Source organism: Centroberyx affinis, unplaced genomic scaffold (assembly GCF_046629955.1).
Source record: "Centroberyx affinis isolate AG114_WGS23_722 - 3 ecotype Tasmania unplaced genomic scaffold, CSIRO-AGI_Caff_v1 ptg004599l_1, whole genome shotgun sequence".
In the NCBI taxonomy this organism is placed as follows: Eukaryota; Metazoa; Chordata; class Actinopteri; order Beryciformes; family Berycidae; genus Centroberyx; species Centroberyx affinis.
Genome location: NW_027282213.1, coordinates 569,403 through 595,413, shown reverse-complemented (window position 1 = coordinate 595,413; position 26,011 = coordinate 569,403). Strand labels below are relative to the sequence as shown.

Genomic DNA, 26,011 nt, shown 5'->3' with positions numbered 1-26,011 from the left:
AGGTTTATTGTGTGGAACAGTTGAGGTGACACGCAGACAGCTGCACACAGATTGACACAGGAGAAACAGAAATCAGCTGGTCAGAACAGAGCAGCTGTGGATGCTCGCCCATCATGAAGACAATGCAGAGGAAATAACCGAAACTCTGACTTTGCAGTAGCAAAACAACACTAACAGAAGATGGGCTAGCATTCTGTTTCACATTGGCAAAATATTCTATCAAAAATGCATGTTGATTAATAAATTAAATTATAGATTATATATTGCCTGAGCTGTCAGCTGGCAAATGCTTTCTTTTTATTGATTATGCTTTGTTGGAATTCTGCAATTTTCCTGATTATGTCTCTCTGTTAAAATTGTTCTGTCACAACTCATATATTTCCCCCAGTCTCTCTCTTTCAGAAGACCAAAAAGGTCTGTAATAAAGTTTCCTGGGTCACTGTGCACATTTCAGCCTCTTTTGTCTCCCAGATTCATTCCAGATCGCTGCCACTGGAAGTCACATGCCAGGGCTTTCAAGCTGAGATTCTCTGAGAAAAGGCCTTTAGATTATTTATCAGCTTTATCCCCATCAGCACCATCGATCTATCGTCTTGACTTCCAAGAGCCTGTCCCTCTTTCCCTTTCTGTCCCTCAGATCTACAGGCACCTGTACCAACGAGCGGCCAGAGAGGGATGCAATGTGGACCGTGTGAGCTTAACAGATAAAACAGTCTGGTGTCTTTTCACCCTCTCTCTATTCAATAGCTTCCAAGTATCTTGACAACCTTGCCTGGTATTTTGGCAGCAGTCCCTTGAGTGTTGATGTCAGCTGAGAGAGGGGGTGGAGGGTGGAGAGACTGAAAGAGAGGGGAGGGGGAGGAGTGAGCGGGCTATTCAAGGCACTTGTCCTCTGTCTCCCTCAGTCACACAGAGCAAGCAGGGGGAGCAGAGAGGAGGGGGAGGCACACATGCATCGAGAGACACACACTCACACACACACTAGCCAACACGGCCACATTTTCTCAGACTGCCCCACAGACTGACAGCACCAAACGGAGTTGAGAGCCAGAACGACAGAGAGCGAGAGAGAGCAAGAGAGAGAGAGAGGGAGAGGGGATTGGAAACAAGGGAGGCATCCACAGAGGCCGGAGTGGAGAGGAAAGGAGAGGAGAATTACACAGGACTTACCCTTTTCTCTTTTAGCTCTCTATCAAAGCCTCTGGGGCCCACAAAAGGAATAAAACCCTGTACTCTTCTTGAACTGCACTTGCTCTGCTGAAGGACCTGCACTTTGCTATGGCAGCCCCCGTCTCCCTCTCACCTTGTTCCCGGCGTTGGTGTGTCTCTCTCTGGGCCGTGTTGACTCTTTTAAGCCCGGCCTGCGGGTTTAACCTGGATACTACTCACACGCTGCATAAGTTGGGAGACCATGGCACCTTTTTTGGTTTCTCTCTAGCACTTCACCAACAGCTTACCCCAGAGCCTCAGAGCTGGTGAGTGGATGACTACAACACTGTGTGTCCTGTATATGTGTATGTGTGTGTTTACTTTTTGGGCAACCTGCTTATTATTGAGTTCAAACACATGTGTGATAGCTTATGTTTTAGATAGTGCACCTGCTCCTGATACTAAATGTTCTATATACCATGAATTTATACACCAATATATACCAATAATTTTTGAGGACGTTCAAAAGCTGAAACCACCATTTGAGTTGTGTGGTTTCTACAGCCAGCATTTCTATGCTGAATTATTGGATTTGCTCACTCATTGATACCATTAACCCGCTCATAATTCTAGAGCACTGAACTGGACGCAGTAGTTTCATTATGTTTATGTGCTGCATGTACAGCGAGGGCGGCCTGAGCTCAGTTAATAGCCCGTGATTTACAGTAAGTGGAGATGCAAAGAGTGGCTGAGAGTAGGCTTGCTGAATCAGCAGGTAGGCTACTATATCTGAGGAAGGGAAAAAAAGGGTTTTACAGTAGTTTTGCTGGAGCAGTTAAGGTCTTATGCTCTAAATCTGTAGCTGTGAGAGAGCAGGGATACTAAGTGTGTTGGTGTTTGTATCATCCTGGAGGCCTGTGTGTATATGAGCGGGTTTATTTTCTTGTGTAAGTTATGTGTTTGGGTATGTGACCGTGTTCTCTGATCTGCAGTTTGCCAACAGTTGTTCTGGCATGTCTTTCGGTGTGCCTAGAACAGTCATAAGCCCGGTTCCCATCCTCTAGAGAGCATGAATAAATGATAACAACTCAGGTCCGCTTGTAAATCTTTGGAAATGTTTACTGCATGGAGGTAAATGAGAGGTAGCCTTAATTTACCTCTCCTGGAGCATTGTAATTTATACTGAAGGGAATTGTGTTTGTTTGTTTAAAAAAAATACTTTGCTGTTATTTATCAAGAAATGCAGATATTTCATCTGATGAGGTGCCAGTAAGAACTGTTTTGCTGTTTGTCTTTTGTTTAAAGAGTTTTTTCTTTCTTATCCTCATGCCTGAGTAACTGTTACAGTACATTTTCCTGTGCAAATTTTGTCCAGAATTCAGTTTGTACAGTAATAGACAAGGTATCCTTGTCCTGAATTACTACTGCAGGAGTTTCTAAACAATTCCTTTTAAGGGTGCAGCAAAAGTGCAACAGTGGTGAGTTTTGAAATGGCTACATAAATACAATAGACATAAATATGATGCGGGAATATAACAAATATGACACAACTGTAATGCATAAGAATCTAATTTGCAAAACTAGTTTTAGCCTCTCTCCACTGGCAAGGATGTTTTCAAATAAGAGACTGAATTAATTTACTACAGGTCCCTGTTAAGGAGCTCCATATTTAACCGTCGGCTCCTCAGTTTACCCAGGCTGGAGTCATCCTGTCGCCTGGTAAGACCAGGGGAATGACATCAGCAGTCAGAGAGACAGACAGACAGTCAGAGCGGGTAAGCCTGTCACCCCTCTGAAACCTATTACCTACATGCTGTCCAATAGCATTCCTGCATCTTATTTTAAAAACTACGTGACTATGAGCTTACAGTATTGTATCACCCACTGCCGGGACTCATTTAGTGATTCACAAGAGGGCATATTCCTCTCCTGAGAAAATGAACTTTTTTAAGGTGAGCACCCGGTCAACTCCCCCTGCCCTTCTTGCATTTTGTTAGTCTTTAAGATGGTGGCAGAATCATGAATTTGGGTAAGGAAAAAAAATGCAAAGTGTCACATTAGTTGTGTAGTTACCATGCAGTCACAGATACATACATACATTAGTGGACTTAGCTACCAGGAGACAATCAATAAAATAGGTCTGACCTGATGGGCTGATGTGATGCATCTACTGGAAGAGAGTGGCATGAATAATGCTGTTGCCAGTACGCTGTGGCAGCAGACGTAGGATTTCTTCTTGATGATTTCATTACTACGGTAGAAGGATCTCACAACATTGGAGGTGATCTCACTGCAGTTTCAGTAAGTCTTTACTGTCTGAATCACACATTTCCATTAAGCTTGCTTGATAGTACACTCCCTCTATTATTGCAGTTCATATTTGGGAGTTTGGTTTCAAACGTGCTATCTCTCCTTATGATGGCTCTACTAATAAAGGGTCTCAAAATGATTTGCCTGAAACCTATTGTAATTAGATGCTATTGACTCATTTTCTCTTTGTATTAATAAGGTTTGGGTTACTGTAGCCTTTGGTCATTTTGTGTTGCACTTATTGTGTCTTTTGCCACCTGATTCAACGGTGAACATGATATTGCTGCTTTGATGCTCTGTTCTGTGCTTACTCATAATTGTGTCATGCAACCCATACGGTTTCAGTGCTAATAGAGATCAGCTTAGTCATGCTGTAACCCATTTAGAGTTTCACCTCTGTTTTTAGAGGGACAATAAGAGGTACAGCTTGTGGAAAGCATAGAAAGAAGGTTCAGTCCTAGAGCAACAGAGACACATGTGGTTTCAGAGGCACCATGTCAGGACATAGAAATTCAGCTTCAGATGCAGCTGGCATGCTTATGGAAATATGAATGTCTGCCTGCCCGCTCTTATCTCTCAGGCTGGGCTTATCATCATGACTGCTCCAACCCCCCCGCAGCTCATTTTCAGTATGGCAGCAAAGGTCAAGGCACGAGTCTGCTCCCCTGCCCGCTCCCCTCCCCTTCAGCTCATGTAGCACCACTAGCTCATATTGACTGACGTGCCGTAAGGAAATCCTGGTCAGTGAGGTGTCAGGAGGAAGTGAAAGTATGTCACACGTGAAGGGGGATAGGAGCCAAGATCTGGCATCCCAGACTTACATAAAAGCAATAGGTAAAAGCAAGTTTTTTGTCTTTCTTGGTTGTCACTGTCCTAAAGCAAAAGCTGGACTGGCTTCTTCTACTGCTGGGAAAGATAGAGGACAAGATGAGGGGTATTTGAGTCTGCTCTTCTGGGGTTATGTGTGCCTCTGCTATTTATACTGTCATGAGAAGCGTTTCTGCTAATAGTTCACTGCCTGGTGAAGAAAGGAAGCCCTCTGTGTTTAACCTCTCTACTGTCAATCTCCCTGACTACAGCTACTGCATACTTTTATGATGTGGTAAATCTACCAAAAAGACATAACAGTAAAATACGCCTGAGTCTACTCCAGCTAAAGAAAATAAACAAATCCTATGATACATTTTAAGAGTATTTGAAAAATAGGGGCCACTATAGTGCTAATGCAGGGATAAATGCTGGGTAGGTGCATGATGGGGACTTATACAGTGTCTAGCTCTGCACAGCATTATCACATACCCAAAGAGACTTCCTGTAGTAACTAGACAGAGTGAGAGTGGGCTACATACTTTAAGCTTATAATGTACATCGCCATACTAAAGACAGACTCATGACAGCATAAAATAGCATGCAGCGTGCAGCATATATAAATGTTTAGCTCATTGCCAGAGGTATGCAAATCATACTATACCTAACATACCCATGTACCCTGGAAAGCAGCTAGCTTTAGAATGACATGTCATTAGTTTATATTGGTCTCTGTCTCATGATTTAATATCAGGCTGTTTTCTCATTGAGGCGGTGTTTTAGAGTGCTTTGACAAGAGTGGGGGAAGTCAGTGCTTTGCCTCTCTAATGTGGGTCACAAATCATCTATTATCGCTTTTTGCAGGAACATCTCTATCTGGCCTTGGAAGACATCTATTGTACCTCTTTATTCTGCTCCAATGATTATTGTCCCTTCTTAGTTTGTTAGGTTTATTAAAGCATTGATTCATGGCAACCTGCAATTGCCATGTGTACAAATGAATACATTAAAAAAACCCATAACGCTGTCACTATTAGGTTTGAGTGCAACATACCCACACAACAGGTGCTTTACTGAGATTTTGACAACATTGTTAGACTGTTATTCATCAGACTGTCGGGCTGTTGATGTCAATAGAACTAGAGTTTGCTGTGTTGCATTGCTGCCATAGCCAGGGAAAGTAGAGTCTCAGGTTGCTGTGAGGTTCATGTTTACATCCAGTGGATCTGCTTTGGTTCCATTCTGAGGAGGAATGCTCAATCTCACTGCCAGTGGAGCCACAGGTATATAAGCCTAGACATCTAGCCTGGAGTTTGGTTCCGCTGGCTGACTGAGATTCGAAAGCAGTGCCTTCTGGAGCTGAACAAATCCCCTCATTGAACTAGAGGCTTGATTAACACAGCTCTAAAAGCCAGGAGTGAAGCTGTAAGTGTGGCAGTGTGTTTTGGATGACAGCCAATAGGTTTCAGAATTTGCGTGAGAAATCAGAAATGTTCAAGAAAGTCAGGAATGCTTCACTTTTATTCTTTGGAGGTATCATGCATTTGTTTGTATTAAATCTTTGCTAGTGAATGACTTACATTCTTGCAGTTAAATTGTAAAAACAAGAACACTTTTTGTTTTGCTTTCATGAGTCCAGAAAAATACCCTCTGCACCTTACAGTGCAGCTGCCTTTGTATAACACTTATAAATGTGTGTAAATGAGGCACAGCATAACTCCTTCACACACTGGAAACACAATGAAGAATTTCTGGGGGCTGATTTGCATTAAAATGGCCAAATAAAAGCAGCTTTTTGAGCCCCGGCTTAAGAGTTGACAATGAACCTTCCCCTCTTCCCTCCCTAATTCAATTCATTATTTTTCTCCTGCTCTCTCCCTTTTAGTCTGTCCCACAGTAAGTCTTGTTACTGAATCTCCCAGTAGCCATTCATGTGAAAGCCTCGTAAATGTAGGAGCTCAGCCTAGTGCAGCGCTTATTTATATATGAGAGATCAGAAAGAGCAAGGGGTAGGTGGCATGTGCTTTACTGTGTGACACACACACACACTCTCACACGCACGCACACACACACGTTTGCACACACAGATTCCACAACAAGTCTCCATGTTACTGCTCTTTACTACCTCCCACTTATTCTCTGTCTATTTAGCATTCACTCACAGCTCCTCCATTGGCCTGCCTGTCTGGATAAAAGCTCGGTGGGAAGCGGCCCTGCCTGGCAGCGAGCTTTCAGGAATATTACTCTGCGGACCACGTGCTCACTGGGGGGAGAGGGACAATCTGCAGAGTCAGGGGGAAACATACAACTAAGATCTGCAGAAATCATGCCCAGGTTTGGCAGCGTAGGAGGAGGAATAGGAGCTGATTCTGCAGCTGCACTTCTGAGATAGTTGGCAAATCATTTTAGATAAAGTGCTAAGGTCATCCAGCCCTACTAAATATCTGTTGTCAACATTTCTGTAGTCTTGTTGTATTGTCTAAAAACTGGAGCTTTGTCACTGGTGTTGTGATTCATGTCTGGCTCCCTCATTAGACAAATACATTGAGGAGTTATGTCTTCTCAGTCATCTGATGAAAAGCTGCTGAAGCATTAGCTCAAGTTGACTCGTGCAGTCGACGATGAATGAGGTATGGCCTGTATGTGGGGGTGGGGGTAGAGGGTGTGGGGGTGGGGGGGCTGCAGAGATGAATAAATCATGACAGGCCTCCCCTTTGATGTGTGTGTGTGTGTGTGTGCACGTTTGTGTGTGTGTGTGTGTGTGCGTCCCGACGCACTTGGGTGTATTCTGATGAAGACGCAGTTTAATCAATCGTCTGATGGCAGCCGCAGTGGGAACTGATACTGACCTGAGATCGGACAGTTGCCATGAATAGCGGGCAGGAACAGGAAATTACAGGGGATGTGGAGGCTTTTTGTTTGTTTTTTTAAGAAGAGATTGGCTGATTGATTTTGCAGGACAGCTCTCTAATGAAAACAGTCTCATTACCTGAACCTTTTTATTCTTTATACAGATTCCATTTGCATTGTCATTGTCATTGGCTTATCTTGTACAAGCCAGTATCATTTCACAAAAAGAGTTATAGGATGAATAGGCCTATGGATCCTAGCCTGTCTCATCATTGTTAGTATGTCAGGTGGGGTTTAATTGAACTGATGGTGAATGGCAGTGTTAGCCTGGACAATGCTGAGAATCTGTCTCAGCTTGACATAACCAGCTTAGTGCAGGTTTCACCTGAGGTACGAAGCTTGTGCCGGGGTAAATAGATGATTCTCTGCTGTGAGGCTGGAGAAGATATCTCTCCTGTTTCCTGAAGGCTTTGTATTATATTCAAGAAAGGTACCAAGGCAAATCTTTGTGACAAAATATTGAAAGACCTTTATTCGCTGGCTAGGCCATTTTTGAATAGTTAAATTTCCATCATGTTTCTGCTAAACACACCTTCATCAGGGAAAGATTATTCACGATATTGTAACGCCAGTGTTGGAGTTTTTCTTTTTTTCCACTTCAAGTAACCGTACAAATGGACATGAAATGAAATTACCAAGAACCCATAAAGGCTCTCTGTAAATATGGCTGCTTTTCTTCTAAATTCCTGTTAGTTGAGTCTGGAGACACCAGGTTTTCATCCCACAGCAGGGAAGGCCTCCTGGGAAAAACCTGGTCACTGATGTGGAGAGAAAGCCGCAGGGACCGATATGATTAGAATGGTAAAGAAGCAGTCAGGAGCCACCCGCTTCAATCTTTATTCTGCAATTAGGTGGGTAATTAATGGAAGTCTCTCTCTCTCTCTCTCTCTCTCTCTCTCTCTCTGTCTCTCTCTTTGTCTTTGTTTCTCCCTCTGTTTTCTCTGTCTCTTTTTCTCTATATATTTCTGACTCTCACTTGTTCTCTTTTCACCCTATCTTTGTCTGTTGCTGCTTCTCTGCATCTCCTCTCTCTCTCCCTGTCTCTCTCTGTCTCTCTCTGTCTCTCTCTCTCTCTCTCTCTTTCTTTCTCTTTCTTGGTATTTGTGTGTGTGTGAAGAGGGTACAGATAGAGCAATTAAGGCTGGTACAGCTAGGCATGTTAAAGAGCAAACTTTCCCCAATGAAAGGGTATACTGCTTCTATTTTGATGCAGTGCAGCTCTGCTTTTGTGGAATAACCTATAAAACCCTAGATAGATAGATAGATAGATAGATAGATAGATAGATAGACAGACAGACAGACAGACAGACGGTGGGTAGAGAAGAAAGGAGTGAAGAGAGAGAAACAGAGGAGGGATGTGGTATAGGGGTTGTGTTCTCTTTACACTTTGGACCTGAGGGCCAATCATTACCCCATTTATGCCTGGAAATGGCCATTCACTTATTGATCAGTGGCGGGGCAGGTGGTGAGCTTAGAGGTTGTAAAAGATGCATGTGCAGTAGGGATGGGGTTACCATTGTCTTCTATTACAGTTGTACATAGGAAGCATTTTCTCCCTACAATATAGGCCTACCTGAAGTTCCAAGTGAGTCTTTGCTAAATTTCTTTTTTGTTTCTAAACTCATATTGAACTGACCTCATGCTGTCCTTGAGCAAATCGTGAAAGTAGGAAGTTGATTCACATCTGTGGGCTGTGAACCACCACATCCCAAAGGGGTTTTCACATAGAGTGGCAGCTGTTTCTGTCTCTCTTTCTGTTTAGTGTGCGTTGTCCAACCCCAGAGAGAGGGAGAGAGAGAGAGAGAGAGAGAGAGAGAGAGAGAGAGAGAGAGAGAGAGAGAGAGAGAGAGAGGGAGGGCATTCCAGTTGAGATGCTGGAATAAAAGAACTTGATGATTCACGGCCCGGTCATCTCATTCTCAGCTGTCGTTCTCTCGTCAGTAAAACTGGAGAGAAAAAGAGTCAGGTGCGAAAGCGTCATTTTCTGAAAACCTGTCAGCGGAGGCCCTTTAGCTCCATTTTATAGACTGTAGCAGACGACATGGAGGTTGACCAGGCTGATGTCTGCAGCCAGTGTGTTGATCCATGGTTTACACAGTTGTTGCACAGCCTTCTGTTGTCTGGTGTGTATGCATACGTGTGTGTGTGTGTGTGTGTGTGTGTGTGTGTGTGTGTGTGTGTGTCAATGTCCATATGTACATTCATGCCTGTGTTAATCGTGTTCACGTCTGCATGCCTGCATACACGTTTGTCATTGTGTGTGTGTGTGTGTGTGTGTGTGTGTGTGTATGTGTGTGTGTGTGCATGTGTGTGTGTATGTGTGTGTGTGTGTGTGTGTGTATGTTTGTGTGTGTGTGTGTCCAGGTCAGAGGTCATAGTCTTGCCTCAGGATAACAACAGAAGGCCTAAAGACCCCTGGCCCCCATGCTGATCCGGTAGAGCCGCTGTCTACTGAGCAGCAGCGACACATTATTCTTGAATGGACAGATGTTATTGGATGTGAGATAATGGATTAGGAGGGAGGGCTAATAAAACAATAAATTAAATGTCTATGAAACAAGGGAGACAGGTTTCATATATTGGAAATGGTTAGGGTGCACTTGATTTAATATTTCACAATCGTTGTCTCCAGAAACTCCAGGAAGAGCAACACCATGAGGATTTATTCAACTACTATTTTGCCCACGCCTGGAACATTCCAGGGAGGGGTTGGGTTTGAGGGGGTATGCACTGTTAAAAAGTTTCAGTTGCCCTTTTAATGGATTTCCACACTAATATTAAAAGTGTAAAAAGGTTTGTGTCCCCTTAAGTGGACAGGGTGGCTGATGTATAGTCACTTTGTGTTCATTCACTATTTGATGTAAAGGCAGCTTCTGTGGCTGCTCATTTGCCTCTGAAGTGCTTCTCGCTGTCTTTTCTCTCACACCGCATTTTTTTTTCTCCCAAGTGCCTCTGTGATTAATCAGATTTTCCTGATTATGCATTGTGCCTTTCCAAACAAAACCATGACTTTAAATTATCTAGGACTGACAAGATAAGCTTCTGCAGAGGTTTTCGTGTTGTATGTGTGTGTGTTTACATGCATTCATATTGCTGCTGTCAGGTGAACACCTTGTATCTCCAAGATGTCAACTTTGGAGGAACTAAGAAAAACAGCCTTGTCTTCAGCTTGATGACAATGCATTTTTGAGTTTGTTTAGAAAAGGTTACATAAACCCAAGGGTTGTAGAATTTTCGCAACCTGTAGAATAGCATGTGATACTGAAGTTAAAACATGAAAATCACCAAAATGTGAATGTTTGTGATGTGTGCATGTGTGTGTATGTGCCATGCAAACTAGGGTGATAAACCAATTATGCCTCACATGACCCATAAGTCATTTAAAAAGAGGTAACCTAAGATACCAGGAGGATGTGGCTGGCAACTGATCCCAGCCTGAGAATTACAAGATTAAGTCAAATTGTTAGAAAGTCAACCACTCAGTGAGCTGAGGTGGACATAGTGTGTACCACAGTTTCAATTCACTTGTCTTTCTTCTTTCTCTCTGTTCTGTTTCTTTGATGTTTTGAAAAAATATCAATGCTGAAAAAGAGTTCTGGCCTGAATACTGTCACATGAGTGATGAATGCATTTCCTCAATGTGATGGAAACATTGTTGTCTATTCTTCCTGTCATTGCTTGTATGGGAGGCTGCGATCAGGGGTGTGAGTCCTGAGAGTGGGGGAGGAGTGAAGGAGGACTGGGTTGTGTGTACAGGGTTTAGATGGGGGAGGGGAGGACAGGATCCTGGAGAGAATGAGTGTTGGGGTCACTGCACACACTCTCCTCAGTGAACACATGGGAATCAGGGTAGTGGCAAGAGAGTAATGAAGGTCCTGCGTGTGTGTGTGTGTGTGTGTGTGTGTGTGTGTGTGTGTGTTGTGTTTGTGAGGTCAGCTAGGAAGGAAAAGGGATGATTTGGGGGTGACAGTGGAGGATGTTATGTTTCAATGGCAGATGACCTTGATAAGAATCCTCCTTTCAGTCAATGGTAATAAATTAGCATCAAATAAGCAAAGGCCCTATTATAAGTTGCAGGAGATTTGTAATGTAATTGTTTAGTTTAGAGCCGCTGACAACTGTTATACTGGAGTATAATGTATATCTTGGACTATTCAATCATGCAACCAAGCACACACACATACATGCTCACCTTAAAACCAAGGTGCATGAACCAGAAAAAGCTAGAAAGAACAAATTCAGCCACTTTTGGAGGCCAGTGGATGTTCTTTATGGGCACAGAAAAAAACAACGCTTTAGGACAGAGAGCTTTCATCAGGGTTACATGACAGCACACATACAGACACACAAGTGCACACATAAACACATAATCACACAATCATACACACACACACACACACACACACACACACTTTCCCCCCCTCTTCTTCTCACAAACACGCACAGCCCCCCCCCCTCATGCTGGTGCTGGCTCTAAGGCGTCTGGGTTCATGTGGGCATTCCACCAGACTCCGTCACCTTCACACTCAACACCAAGATATCTTCTTCAGACTGGGGGTGGAGGGGCAACCACACACACACTCACCCACACATACATACACACACACACACACACACACACACTACTCTTAGTCCATGTCAAATGTGGGCTTACTGAAAAATGAGTTTGGGAACGGAGATAGCTCAGTGTGGATGATGTTAGTACCTCTGACTCAGTCCTGAACAATGAAGTGAGCAAAGAACTGGGTAAGCAAATGAAATCATTGCTCGGCCATGACCTTTTATGTGTGTCAGATTTGGGATTTAAGAGACAGAGGGTGCAGCTGAGGATATGTGCGCCTGGCTCGCTGGCTGGTGTTATGAAACTCTAACCCGCTAACTCAAACACTGTATCTGCAGTTTATGTGAAATAACATGAACATAACCTGCAAAAATCTATTCATGAGTGTCGGCCATTGCCTTATACAGGTCCTGTATTTAAATTGTATGTCAAGTGAAATTAATACAAATTTTATAGCCACTGTCGAGCATTTTCCCATGTGTGCTAGTGTGAAAAATCTCCTTAGTGATGAATTGTATAGGACTTAATGGAGATTGTGCAGAGTTTGGTTTCATTCCTGGATGTAAGACATCTTGGACCTTATGAGGTGTTATCTCACTGACAAATCATTTAAATCTGACAAGCGTGTACGGCTGACTGAATATTATGTCTTCACTGGTTAGACAAACAGGTTTGGGGCCATTCATTAAAGCTCCCCTCTCTTCTGCGTTTACCAATGGTATAACTTAACAGCTTAACAGACCTCCCACCCTCACACCCTAGCACCTGCCTGTGTATCGACACACATGGGGGAGAGGGAGGTCTCACCTTAACTCCTTAACATAAACCAGAGCCTCCTGGAATGCTGCGCTGCAAGAGGGTTCAGATTTTATCAGGCTTTTTAGTGAGAAGTTGTTTATTTTAGCCAGATCCTTTTAGTTTGCCCGTGTTAGCGTTAGCCTGACATTGTCTGGCAGGGTAATGGGTAATGTGGACCACCAGTGATACGATACAGTCAGTTCATGTCAGATGTCATGCTTTGGCTGGGTGGAGAGTCTCACTCATTAAGGTGAGGGGAGTCATTCTTGAGGCACGCACGGCTGCACTTGAAGAGAAGTGGTACGCATGGAAGGATGGAGCGACGAGGCCAGGAGGTTGCAGAGGAAGCCGCTATAACCGTCTGACTGGCGCTCTGGGTGGTATAGGTTCTAGTTTTTGTGTGTGTGTGTGTCTGTGATTGGGGTGAAGTTGGGGACGGAGGGGTTTTTCTTAGGGCGGTGGGATGAGGGTTTGTGGCTGTTTTGTTGAAACCGGCGTACAGCAGCAGAGGTGTCTGGATGTACAGCTGTCTGATCTGCTCTGTCTACTGCTCCTCTTTCTCACCTCCTAAACCTCAAACCACCATTTCTCCATGGTTGCTTTCTCATCTTGAATCATAGAATGCATTGCAAAGCAAAGCTAAGTGGATAGGATAGCAACAGCTGCATGTTCTTCCAATGTGCACCTTTTCTTAAAAATCTGTAACTGTGTAGATTAACAAACTGTGTATTGCTCCAGTATCTATCTGTGGTATATGTGGAACATCCAGATATGTGCTATCTAAACAGCTGTAAATATGACAGTATTGTGTCACGCAGTACCTGCCTGCTGTCGCCTGTAGTGTGATGCAGATAACTCTTAGGACTCTGCTGTTCATCAGTAGAGGAAAGGGAGACACATACATTTTACCTGGATACATTTTGAGTGCTCAAAAAATTGCAAAGAACACAGTAAGGCCAACAAACATGTGCTCAAGAGGAACAAAACACATAAACAAAACTGAATTACCCAGCACAAAAAGTGAGTTAGTGCTGTGGACGCTCTGCAACCAACAGCCTTGTTATGGCTGCTGGGCGCTCAGTCTATATGACCACTCAGACCTCCACTTCTCTATCTGTCTGTTTTTCTCTGCCTGGCCCATCCAGTGCTATCAGCTTGCTGGACCATATTTATAGCCAAAATGCTTCCCAGCCATAGAGAGAGCTCTAATTTAGGTGTGTTGCATATAACAAGGCATTCACATAACCTAGCCACACATTTGCTTGAGTTAATACTTAACTTTTTAATTAACTTTGTAGCACAGATTCCTTGGTAACTTTACTGTAACAACTATACGTAAGCAGCAGGTATACACAACAGCTATTGTTGTTGCATCCAACTTAGGGTTGCTGTAAGTTTTAATTCTCTCTCTCTCACTCTCTCTCCTCCTTTCATCTTTTCTTTTCATCTTTTACTCTCCTATCCTTGCTCCTCTCTGTCTGTTTCCCTGTGTCTCGCTTCCATGCATATGCCATGGCTGACAGCGTTGGGTGGAATGTGGCTCAACGTTGGGTTTTTAAATAGCCTCCTGGCCTGAATGAGCCACTCCTAATAAGGCAGAGGGCAGCGCCACCGCCCCCAAAATATCAGCACCTACCTCACTGAGAATAAAACTTTCCTGCCCTTGATACTAAAGATATGGAGAGAAAAGTTTATAGTGACAACAGGATAACCAGTGATAGATACAATGTCTAAGTGCAAAGTAGCTACACATACGTTCTATAGGGCTGTTTTGAAAACATTTCTAAAGTGACAACATGGTTTATTTTCAGTGGTTTCAGCTTTTTAAGTGATTTTTTTGAGCCACAGTTCAAGGTCAAGATTGTTATTTTGCAAAACGTGCCAACAGTCACATTCAAAATAACTAGAGAGCAGGTGATGTACAATGGCCGTGCCCCCAGCAACAGCAGGTCATGTGCAGTTGGCTTCACATCTCTCACTCACATGATTTTTCTATACTCTGATTTGTTGTAATGTTGTTGTGATCCACTGATATTGTACAAAGTTCTTCAATAGTTTTTTACCACTGCAACTAGAGTTGTGTTCATTTTACTCCTTAGTGTTATATCAACACAGACTTCCCCTGTATAGCTAGGGTTCTTAAATGTTTTCAGCCTGAGACTCAAATGAGAAATTTAGTTTCTTGTCTTCAGACCCAGGAAAATGAATATCTAACACAGTTTTCATCATGCATGGACCCACCAGAATTAATCCTGCAACCTCAATATTTAGTCTTGGACACCAGATATTACAATTAAGTGTTAATGATGTTCTTCTAGGATCCTGGTGGGGGCGCCGCAGGCTGCAGGGCAGGGCCAGATGCAGGGCAGTCGACCAGGGGCCCTGTTCAGGTGTCCAATCACCCCAGAGGAGTACGACTGTGAAAGGGTGGATATCGATGGAGAGGGTGAGTTTGCATTATTCTGATCACTTACACTGAATGCACTGCCATTTTCTTTAATCTACCTCTGAGATTTTCTTTGGCTTTCACTCATCATCTCCCATCTCTGACTATTCCATGGCAGCCATATTCTATTCTTTCACATTAGAATAAGCTTTTATTAATGCAATGGGGGATGCAAAATTATGTGAGTGAAAGGACGCCATTATGCCTCAATATATGCAATTGCTTCCAATTGTCATTACATTTTACTTACTATTATATTTGGTAAATTGCATTGTATTAGAGAAGAGTGAATCCTCTTTTGAACTTGACTAGGTTAATTCCCCACTGTTTCCTTTACAGTAGCCCAGATCCTGATTGCTTTACAATATGGAAACCATCATAATCAGCACTTCCTTTTGTGTTTTCCCTCAGTGAGCCTGGACAGAGAGAGCAAAGACAACCAGTGGTTGGGAGTTACTGTCAAGAGCCAGGGGATTGGAGGGAAGGTTGTGGTAAGTAAAGAGTAAAGACCACATCATGTACATGCAACAGTGCTGGAAGCTAGGTGTCCTGTCTGAAAATCAAGGCTTTGATTTGCTGCTCACCCAATGTTTCATTGAGACAGAAGACAATTTTTCAGCTTTGGTTGAACTATAAAGTTGTATTGTGATTATGATTGAAAGTTGTAAGCTTAACTTTCAGTGCAAGTGTCTTTATGTGGCAATAAGGATGAGAACAAGATTGGATGATCAAAAATAAATGTCTTATTTCAACAATAGCATTGTAAATAGTTAAATAATAAATAATAACTATGCCATTTCCCATCCATCCCTCACCAGACCTGCGCTCACCTGTATGAGCTTAGGCAACGTGTAACTCAGCCCTCAGAGACGCGCGACCCCATCGGGCGCTGCTACGTCCTGAGTGAGGACCTGACAGAGCGAGATGACCTGGACGGAGGGGAGTGGAAGTTCTGTGAGGGCCGGCCGCAGGGACACGAGCAGTTTGGCTTCTGCCAGCAGGGCCTCTCTGTCAGTTTTACCCCAGACAACAACTTCATCCTGTTTGGGGCTCCAGGCACATACAACTGGAAAGGTAAGGTGGCTGGTTGAGCTGTAGAAGGCTGGATCATAGAGTCTGAGCTGCAAGGGACAGTTTCATGGATTATTAAAATTAGTCCAAGACTAAAAAGTTGCTTTCACTGGAGAGATTTTCTTAATCTAGGACTATGGTCTTAATGCATGTATCAGTAGATGTTCAAAAATGAATCTTTTTTTTTCTCTGAATGAACTATAATGTTTAATTTTTCATGTAATTATTTTCTACAGTTGGCATGGAATCCAAAAACTTTTTACAAGTAATTCTCTCACAGCTAACTCTGATGTGAGCTGTAGGGAAGAAAGCTGATCCTCATACTGTCCATTGAAAACAGTAGTAGAGCTAATTCACTGTCCCTTTCATTGAGTTTCTATCATGGGATACGGAATATCTAACTGATTTATAAGCCAATCTACTGATTGGACACAGCATCCATGCAGATCAATGGCGGTTGGTTAATCAAAGAAAGCGCTGAGATTGATCTGGTGCAGTATGTTGTTACTGGGCTGATGTAGTATTGTCATGGTCTGACACAAAGGATCAATATTTCACTTTACTGTATAATGTAGTCTTATGTCACAATTTACATTGCATTACATTTGAAATTGTAATGATTCTGCATTTTGCCCTGTAGATTTTAATGTATCGTTTGTCCTGTAAATACTGTTGAGTGATCTGATTTTGTTGCATGCTGTTTTTTTTAAGACTATATTCTCAGTGTGTGCATCACATGTACAGTATGTGTACGTGCATTTAGATGGTTAATATGTGTGGCTATGCTTGTGGTGTGTGTGTGTGTGTGTGTGTGTGTGTGTGTGTGTGTGTGTGTATGTGTGTGTGTGTGTGAGAGAGGCTATGAGCGTGTCTCTGCCTGAATCTATATGTCTGCTGTGTGTGAGAGCGTGTAAATGGTTGTCCACTTTGCTGTGCCCTCACCTATTTCCATTCTAGGTGAGATGCGCGTCCAGCTGCTAAACCAGACTCTTCTTGATCTTGGTTTCTATGACGACGGGCCCTACGAGGTGGCAGATCAGAAACAACTTAATGCCCAGCTGATCCCTCTGCCCTACCACAGTTACCTGGGTAGGATCCGCCCTCCCTGCTCACTGCTGCCGGTGCACAGGAGAGAAAGAGAGGGCCAGTGAAGGGCGACATCATATCTCAGGCTGTACCCAAAATACCCCCAACATGGCTGCCGAACCCAAGCACCAACTTACAAACTGGCTCTGACTGGTTGAGGGAAAACTTTCTGTTTTGGTGTTCCCATCATCCTTTGGGGCTTGTTTCTGGCAGATCCTGTCTGTGTGTGACTCACCATACCCTGAATATGCCTCCACCTCAATTTTTTGAATACTTTCCCATATGAATGAATGTCAAAAATGTTCATTCTGGCCTGAGGACTGACTGAACATGACTAGGATGTGGATATGATGCCATAAAGTGTCAGTGTGCTTGCTAAATATTGCTCCTCTCCCTTATTGAGTGAACAAGGCAAATATTTACCAAAAAATTAATCCAACAACACTGACGTTATCTCCATTCCATCCACCACCCTCCTCTAAAAAAAGAAAAGGAAAACATATCTGTTGAGCAGGCAGTGAAAGGAGTTCTGGGTACAGTCTGAGTCTGAAATGTTGCCTTTCCACCAGGTTTTGAAGGAGAAAAAAAAACGCTGAGCCGCTCCCAATGACAAATCACCAATCAATCACAGCCCTTCTCACCTGCACCTCCCTCTCCCCCCTTTTCTCTCTTCTCACTCTCTCTCCCTCACCATTCCACCACCCCTTCACTCCCCCTGCACTTCTCCTTCTTTCTCTCTGTCTTTCCTCTCCTGTCTGGGGCCATATAGGGCTCTTGTTCATGGCTAGCCCCGTTGAAGATGCACTGCTGTACAAAACTCTGGAGCCCTCCAACCGGCCTACACCGTTTGAGGATGTAGCTCATAATAGCTACTTAGGTTTGTAGGCGTGAGGTGTGGTTGTTTTAACCGGACCGGGCTTGTAGTGGCAATAGTCTCACCCTCCTCTCCGTCTTCGTCTTAATTCTTTGTGCTAATTCCACCTGGTGTCTGTATAGATCTTTAGTGTGTGTACAATCTGTGTAGAGTGTAGGACTTTTTCACCTTCACTGTTATCAAGAGACAGCCACCCAAATCTGTCCTCAGTTTCAAGTAAATTCATAATAATACGTTTTTATTTGATTTAGAATTTTGCTTTTTTTTTATTATTTGTTGGCTAAATCCGCTAACTAACTGGGGATTTGACACTGGCAAGACGATGGTTGTCTCTTTGAGTAGCAGCAGGGTGTGTGTCTGTTCTGTCTGTAGATCTCTCTTGTCTGTCGTCTCTGTTTAGCCAGTCTATCAGTCTGCATGTGTGTGTCTAGCCCGTACGAAGCTGTCCAGGGCACCTCGGTGGTGGTTTCACAGGTTTTCTGAATGGGCTCCCCATCGTTTTACTAGACCGATTTGCTGACTAAATGCATCTAACTAACAATAAAAGGTTTATCAGAAAGATTTTTCATTGAATGAGGAAGACAGTGCTAACTTTTGTGTTGTCTCTCGTTTTGAAGAAAGAGCGCTGAGATGCTTTGACACTAATCTATGGGTGATTTCTGTAGGCTGTCTAGTGATAAAATAGATAGATAGACTTGCCCACTTTATAGGATCTATTTGAGAACTGAGTTGATGTTCTTTCTCGTTCTATATCATTAAACAGATAGCTCATGGCCGTTTATGGTCTAATGAATACTAACCAGTAATGTTTTTGTGGGGCCAATTAGTCCTTTCCATTAAGTGTGTGGATCTACTATAAATCTCTCTATTCACATACCACCAAACCTACTTACCTCATACTCATCATAATGCGCTGTCCCCTTCACAGCACTAATTCCCACATGACCTTTAAGCCTTCAATTATAACTCGCATGCCTCCATCGATCCTAACCAAATAATATGCCACACATATGCACGCTTACTAAATGACAGAGAGTGGTAGCTATATTTTAATGAATTGTCATTAAATCTCTGAACCACTTTTTTTTTTTTATGTTAGATAAAGTGAATTTTAGGATGCCAATTTCTTTAGCAGTGTCAGAATAAAAGCAAACATACCTTCTTACACAGAGCTCCTCCACCAAAGTCCACTCAAATCCTATCCATAAACTCTTTTTTTTCTGGAGGCTATATGCCAAGTCCCAGTGGATCCAACCACTACAAAGGCATTGCTACATTTTACAATTAATGCACACAATGTTTGTCAAAAAGAGGAAAGAAAAGTGAGAAAATATACCATTGTAATTTCTTATATATAGTTACTGTAAGTCACACTTAACTTCAGTTGCCCCAGGTCAATACAAGAGTTAGGATTTTCAACTTTTGCATTGGCTTTAGGTTGTGCAAGTGTCAAAAAACAAAGCCACTACAAAACAATCTATTAAGATTACAGTTGGTCCCACATTTGAAAGACCGATGCTGGGCCCCCATCCCCTTTAAAGACCTTTGCAGGATAAAGCTTCCATTCCCCATTTAGTTTTACAGAGATGACCCTGTAGCAAGGCGGTGTGTTAAAATCCACCCTGTGTGGAAAAAGTAGCACCTTGTCTCCGTCCGTTGGTTTTTACAGGAGCTGAGATGCAGACTGTTGCATTCCACACCTGCCACCCTGGAGCTGCTCGCTGTTTGTCTTCCAAAATCTTCCTCCTGCATGTTTACTCAGGACTAACAGACGTCCCCCATGTCCTGATAGATTATCCCCCTCTTTACCCCCCTCCTCCTTGCATGTTGAGCTAGTGCAGCATTTGCATGTTGTTGATTCTGTTTTGATTCCTCTATGTGAAATGTTTGGTACAATGTGCTATTTTTCACACCTTGATAAGATTATTTCATCACCATACTGTCATGAGGCAAACACATGTGCCCCTCCCCCTTCCACCTCTCCACTCCTCCACTCTGATTTATATTCAAGCACATCCTCACATTCCCTTAGATACACACACACACACACACACACACACACACACACCTCTGCAATGCGCGCATACACATACACATACACAAAGAGGGTGGAATTGCTTTAGGCTATAAATCTGATTCATGTCCATCCACTATGTTTACATGTTGCCTTCACCAGAGGCGACTGATAGGTTGCAGTGGCACCATGAATCTCTTGAGACATTAGGCAAAGCCCAATACATCTCCACCTCTTAACGTCACAAACAGCCTTTCTGCTCGTACCCATGGACACAGAACCACTCTCCCACCTCCTGGCTTAGCAAACATAGCACCGAAGACATTTACACCCATCATGAGTTTGGCATAAAATCAATAGTCACTTAAAGCACACATTTCATTAGTAAGAAGATGAGCAGAACATGCAACACTGAGAGGAGATGAGCCTCTGAGCCCCATGGTCAATACTAACCCCTGACCCTTCCTCCTCCTCGCCCTCTCTCCCTCGCTCTTTCTTCCCTTGCTGCCGCAGGATTCTCTGTGGACTCGGCCATGGGGATAATGAGCCTCGGGGAGCTGACCTTCGTGGCGGGCGCGCCGCGGGCCAACCACACGGGGGCGGTGGTGCTGCTGCGGAAGGACAACGTGTACCGGCTGGTGCCGCAGCACATCATTTGGGGGGAGGAGCTGGCGTCCTCCTTCGGGTACTCAGTGGCCACCACCGACCTCAACAGGGACGGGTAAGGAAACGTTGGATGAGAAATCTGTCTGGACGATCATCATAAAACAGTGTGTGTGTGTGTGTGTGTGTGTGTGTAGATGATAAGCACTATGGAGCAGGGGTTCTTAAACCTTTTCCCAAGACCCACTTAAAAACTTTATGTCATCCCTCTCAGACTTGTGCATGAAAACATATTATTACATTTAAAAACATACATACTCAAAAAACATAATGTGAGGGACCAGACGCCATTTTGGCTTGGAGAATCTTGGCTCATTCAGCGATTAAAGGTTTGTGTAATGAAGAGTTTGCAAAAAGACAATGAAGTCCTGCTCTATTCTTAAATAAGATGATAGAAATATAGAAAAGGATATAGAGATACCTCTCCATTTGCATTCATAAACACCTTATATGAGCCCTGTCACCTGTCACTTTTGCCTCATTCTATTCTATTCTATTCTGCGCACTCTCTCTCTCTCTCCCTCTCTCTCACTCCATCTCTACCTTTGCCCCTCCTCTAGCTGGACAGACCTGATTGTGGGAGCTCCTAATTTCTTTGACCGTAAGGCAGAGATTGGCGGGGCTGTGTACGTGTACCTGAACCCCTTCGGTCACTGGGACGACCAGGCTCGCCCCATCCGCCTCAACGGGACGTATGACTCCATGTTTGGGATGACGGTCAGCAACATAGGGGATCTGGACCAAGATGGATACGGAGGTGAGAGGAATATTATTCCCTCTATACAGTAATCAGTATAAAAAGACAGATTCTGTCAGTGACTTCAGCTCAGATTCACTTAACAGGGGAAACAGGAGGGGCTGGATTCTATTAAACTTCTCATGACTTTGTTTTATATTATGTAATATAATAGTTTCAACATGGTAATAGTGCAACTAATAAGTTGATGAAAATTCACTTTCAACACAGCATTTCTCACTCATCCTTATCAGGCTGTAGCTTATGCTTTATGGAGATGTTTGGATCTAACAGCATTGAATAGGCTGTTTGGTTCTTACAATGCATAGCTAAAACTGTATATCAATCTGTTGTATCTGTTCAGATATTGCTGTGGGAGCACCTTTTGATGGAGATGGCAAAGTTTTCATCTACAGAGGCTCAGATGCTGGAATTGAAACAAAGCCTGCTCAGGTGAGTTATACTGTACATAGTGTGAAAGACTGAAGGAAGGAATGAAGGAAAAGGAAGTAGGGATGAATAAAGGAAGGAAGGAAAAGGAATATATGTCTGAATAAATGAATGAATGAATGTACATATCTAACAGCTGACCAATGTGATACAGAGTTTGACCAGCATTCTTCTCCTCGTCAGGTGCTGGATGGTCGTGACTTTGATGTGAAGCGTTTCGGCTACTCCATCTCAGGTGGTCTGGATATTGATAAGAACCAGTACCCAGACCTGGCAGTGGGCTCTCTTAACGATTCAGTGGTTCTCTTCAGGTGAGATTATATTTATTTAAAGACCTATGTGAGATCCTCAAATGTATTTGGATAACAACATGGAGTTCTAGCCTTGTCAGACCCAAATCCAGTTTTTATTGCAGGTAAAACCAAGGAAACATGCCAAATAGTGAAATATGAGCACTATCATAAATCATGCATCCTTATTTCTGTATGTCTCCAAGGTCTCGTCCAGTCATCCACGTGATCAGAGAAATATCTATTGATCCTCAGTACATTGATCTGGAGCAGCACAACTGCATGGGCAGAGATGGAGTATGGTAAGAACTTACAATGTGACAAACAGCCCAGATATACAAATTAAGATTAACAAACTGTCGAATCATTTAGCAAACATGCTGCTAATGTACTTTTGTCCACCATTTTCTCAAAATACTGTATCATATTGTACACAAGTCTGTCATTCATTCTCTGTCTCACTTTTTTAGCGTGGAGGTCAAGGCCTGCTTCACCTTCACAGCCCACCCAGAACACTATTCACCACACATCAGTAAGTCGCACCTCTGTTTTCACAACCATTTCTTCCATGGGGGTTAACAACACCCCCTCAGCAATAGGAGTCATTTCTATTTATATAAGGTAATCTTATCTGTGGGGTAACATTAGACTTTATTATGATAAAATCACAGCTGTGCAATACTGTATTCCCTTAGATGGGGAGGAGGAATATGTGCTGCCCCTGGTGAGCTCTTTAAATGCTCTCTGTGTGTGTCCTGACATTTCTCTATTTTCTATCTCTCTCTCTCTCTCTCTCTCTCTCTCTCTCTTTCTGCCCACCCCCCCTTTCCTCCCCTCAAGCCCTAGTGGTACACTTTGAAGCTGACACTGAGCGCAGGAAGTTGGGCCTCCCGCACCGCGTTAACTTCCTGGGTCGTAGTTCGCTGGAGCCGGAGTATACTCAGAGAGAAGAGGTGGAGCTGCATGGCCAGCGTCATCCTGTGTGCACCAGCGCTGTCTTCCAGCTCCAGGTCAGCCACACATTATCACTCTGTGGTTTTGATATGATGTTGTGATAAGAAATGATGACACTGAAAAATGTTTTGATTAGTTTGTACATACTGAACATTGCTGAAATTGCTTGGTTTTTGTTTGACTATTCAACGCCAGTTTTATGTTCTAGTTTAATCTGCGTTATAATCTCTCAATACAGGAAAACATCCGTGACAAACTGCGTCCCATCTCACTGGCGATAACCCATACTATCAAGCCTGTGCCGCCCCGCAGACACTCAGGTGCCAAGAGGTTGGAGAAGCTGGCGCCTGTACTGAGTGTTTCCCCCTCCAATACACTGCACTCTGAGGTCAGTAACAAGAGGGAACCAGAAGATAGGTATTTCATGGAAGGGATGAATTTGATGTGTTGATCTAGTTGTACCCGGAGAATTATATAATAAAGTCGAGCTTTAATGTAACACTTCCATCAACAGGTGTATTTTTTTTTTGAGTGGGGGTATTTTGGGCTTGTCAAGGCTAGTTAAAGCTAAAAATATGGCAACAGATGGCAACAAATAAAGCACAGAGATGAGATTTTGGTTGAAATTCAGTGATTTAAACTGGTGTAAATCTTGCCTGTTTGCAGTATTGCACCATGTAACCTCTGATAAATACAGTGCTGCTAGGAAAACAAAACTAAAGGTGTGTCCCTTTGCATATATAGGATCTTAATAAAACCCTATTAGTCCAGACTTTTTGAGTCAATCTCCTGTTTGGAGCCTTCTGCATCCCATTGTTTCTGCCCCTTTATACTACAGTTATTTCTCCCTTTAAAGCATACTAGCATTGAAGAGTTCAAAGTTATTATTAATTAAAATATCAGAAAATTGCAGGACCTACCAAACTACAGATTTTCAAAGTATGCAGTAGATGGAGAATGTGCTTTCTGACACAGGCACGACTTCACGTCGCTCTCTCTTTCCCTTGAAGGTGAATTTCCTGCGGGAGGGATGCGGTGATGACAAAATCTGCCAGAGCAACCTGAAGCTGAGCTACCAGTTTGGAACACGACCCCTGACCTCTGACCTCTTCACCCCGCTGCCAAAGTTAGTACCATAATATAATACTTCCATGGTTAGTACCTACCTACCTAGCCCATTCTATGTGAGATGGTGGACTGGCTGTTATAGGTTGTTGCCCATAACACCGTTGCCTGGCAACCTATACCTCACCAAACACAATATGTATAATGTGGTGGGGGTTGTGTGTGTGTGTGTGTGTGTGAATACAAATACAATACAAATACAAGAGGGCAGCAGGTGTTATGGTTTGGCATTGTATTGCATCTGTAAAACCCCCAAAATCTTGAGTAAGGGTCAAAAATCAGAATGTGTGAATGGGGTCTATGTCTTTCATTTCACCCCCCCGCCCCCATTATCTCCTTTGCCTTCACGTAGAGATGAGGAGGATGTGCAGGTGTTCTCCCTGTCAGATCAGCGGTCGGTAGTGCTGGAGATCACCGTCACCAACATGCCCTCTGACCCCCTGTACCCCGAGGAGGATGGAGATGACGCCCACGCTGCCCAGCTGCTCATCTCCCTCCCAAACACACTGTCCTACGCCGGCTCCAGGACCCCACCACAGGTATCGGTCGATAAGCATGCATAGATGGTTAAAAGATAAATAAAATAATGCCTGACAGATCTCAGTCCCACATGGACCACACCTTAGGTATTGAACTATTTCATAGCTGGTGGGTCAAAGCAGGATCCATCCATCCATGTAAAGCTTATGTAAAACAATGCCTGTATTTATGAATCGAATGAATAGAAATACAGTAATTTCTATAGTTGTTTTTTAATGTATGCCTTGTACATTGCACACTAGAGGAATAACCTTTTTGTACTTAAAGCACAAGTGGTGGTAATGGTTCATATGTGGTGGCATTGAAATGCTCATTGATCTGGTTGTCTATTTTTGCTGATAGTATTGTTTTATGTCATGACTGACTGTAGGTGAGGTGTCAAGCTAACCAGAATGGCTCCCAGGCTGAATGTGAGCTGGGAAACCCTGTCAAACGAGATGCTAAGGTAAGATAACAAATCGATCTGAATTCAATCAAAATCTGAATAAAAAAATCTGAAAGTTTTGGCCATAACAAAATGATATAGGATGCAATCATTTTGTTGTAGATTGGATATAATCTTTAAATGTAAACGTGAAAACATATACTTTGCCATTAGCAAATTTACTACATTTCCTATGGGGTTGAATTTATTATGATGGAACAGCATTGCATCCTGACCACTCCATTCTTCACTTGATATTTGTCATTGATAATCTCCATTTACAGCATCCAAAGAGTGAAACAAATTTAGCACAATTTGTCATGAGTTGTTCCCTTAACTGATCAGATAAAAGACATACATTTATGTGTTGCTTTTGTTTGTCTCTCAGATGAAATTCTCCATCATCTTGAGCACATCTAATATCACCATTGAGACGACCGAGTTGACGGTAGATCTCTTGTTGGCAACGTAAGACCTCTACAAACTCTTTGATATTAAACAGTTTTTCTTTCATTCAAGTCATGTTTTGATCCTCCTATTTTAGACATTTGCCTTGCTAGAACCAAAATAGCATATTTTCATCATTTCATCATCACTTGTTTGTTCATTTTGTCCTCAGTATCAGTGAACAGCCTGACCTTGCCCCAGTCACAGCTTTTGCTAAAGTGGTGATAGAGCTCCCTCTGTCTGTCAGTGGGTGAGTAAAGCCTCCTCCATAGTTTTTCTATCAATGGTTAAAACTGTCTCACAGCTTTTAAAGACTTCCCCCATGGCTTACAAAAGCTGTTTTATAATTGGTTAGT

General features: G+C 43.1%; 1 protein-coding gene across 1 annotated transcript in view; it reads left to right on the top strand.

The window, feature by feature from the left end:
- The first annotated feature begins 1,278 nt into the window (after positions 1-1,278).
- Positions 1,279-26,011, top strand: part of itga7 (integrin, alpha 7) — a 31,281-nt gene continuing 6,548 nt past the window's right edge. Inside the window, exons 1-19 of the mRNA XM_071544528.1 lie at positions 1,279-1,475; positions 14,854-14,981; positions 15,393-15,472; positions 15,800-16,055; positions 17,010-17,141; positions 17,908-18,015; positions 20,540-20,747; positions 21,250-21,446; positions 21,790-21,878; positions 22,059-22,186; positions 22,372-22,467; positions 22,636-22,697; positions 23,006-23,175; positions 23,358-23,507; positions 24,130-24,245; positions 24,597-24,783; positions 25,155-25,229; positions 25,597-25,676; positions 25,828-25,905. Coding sequence (XP_071400629.1) covers positions 1,279-1,475; positions 14,854-14,981; positions 15,393-15,472; positions 15,800-16,055; positions 17,010-17,141; positions 17,908-18,015; positions 20,540-20,747; positions 21,250-21,446; positions 21,790-21,878; positions 22,059-22,186; positions 22,372-22,467; positions 22,636-22,697; positions 23,006-23,175; positions 23,358-23,507; positions 24,130-24,245; positions 24,597-24,783; positions 25,155-25,229; positions 25,597-25,676; positions 25,828-25,905 — 2,537 coding nt within the window. The remainder of the gene's footprint in view (positions 1,476-14,853; positions 14,982-15,392; positions 15,473-15,799; positions 16,056-17,009; positions 17,142-17,907; positions 18,016-20,539; positions 20,748-21,249; positions 21,447-21,789; positions 21,879-22,058; positions 22,187-22,371; positions 22,468-22,635; positions 22,698-23,005; positions 23,176-23,357; positions 23,508-24,129; positions 24,246-24,596; positions 24,784-25,154; positions 25,230-25,596; positions 25,677-25,827; positions 25,906-26,011) is intronic.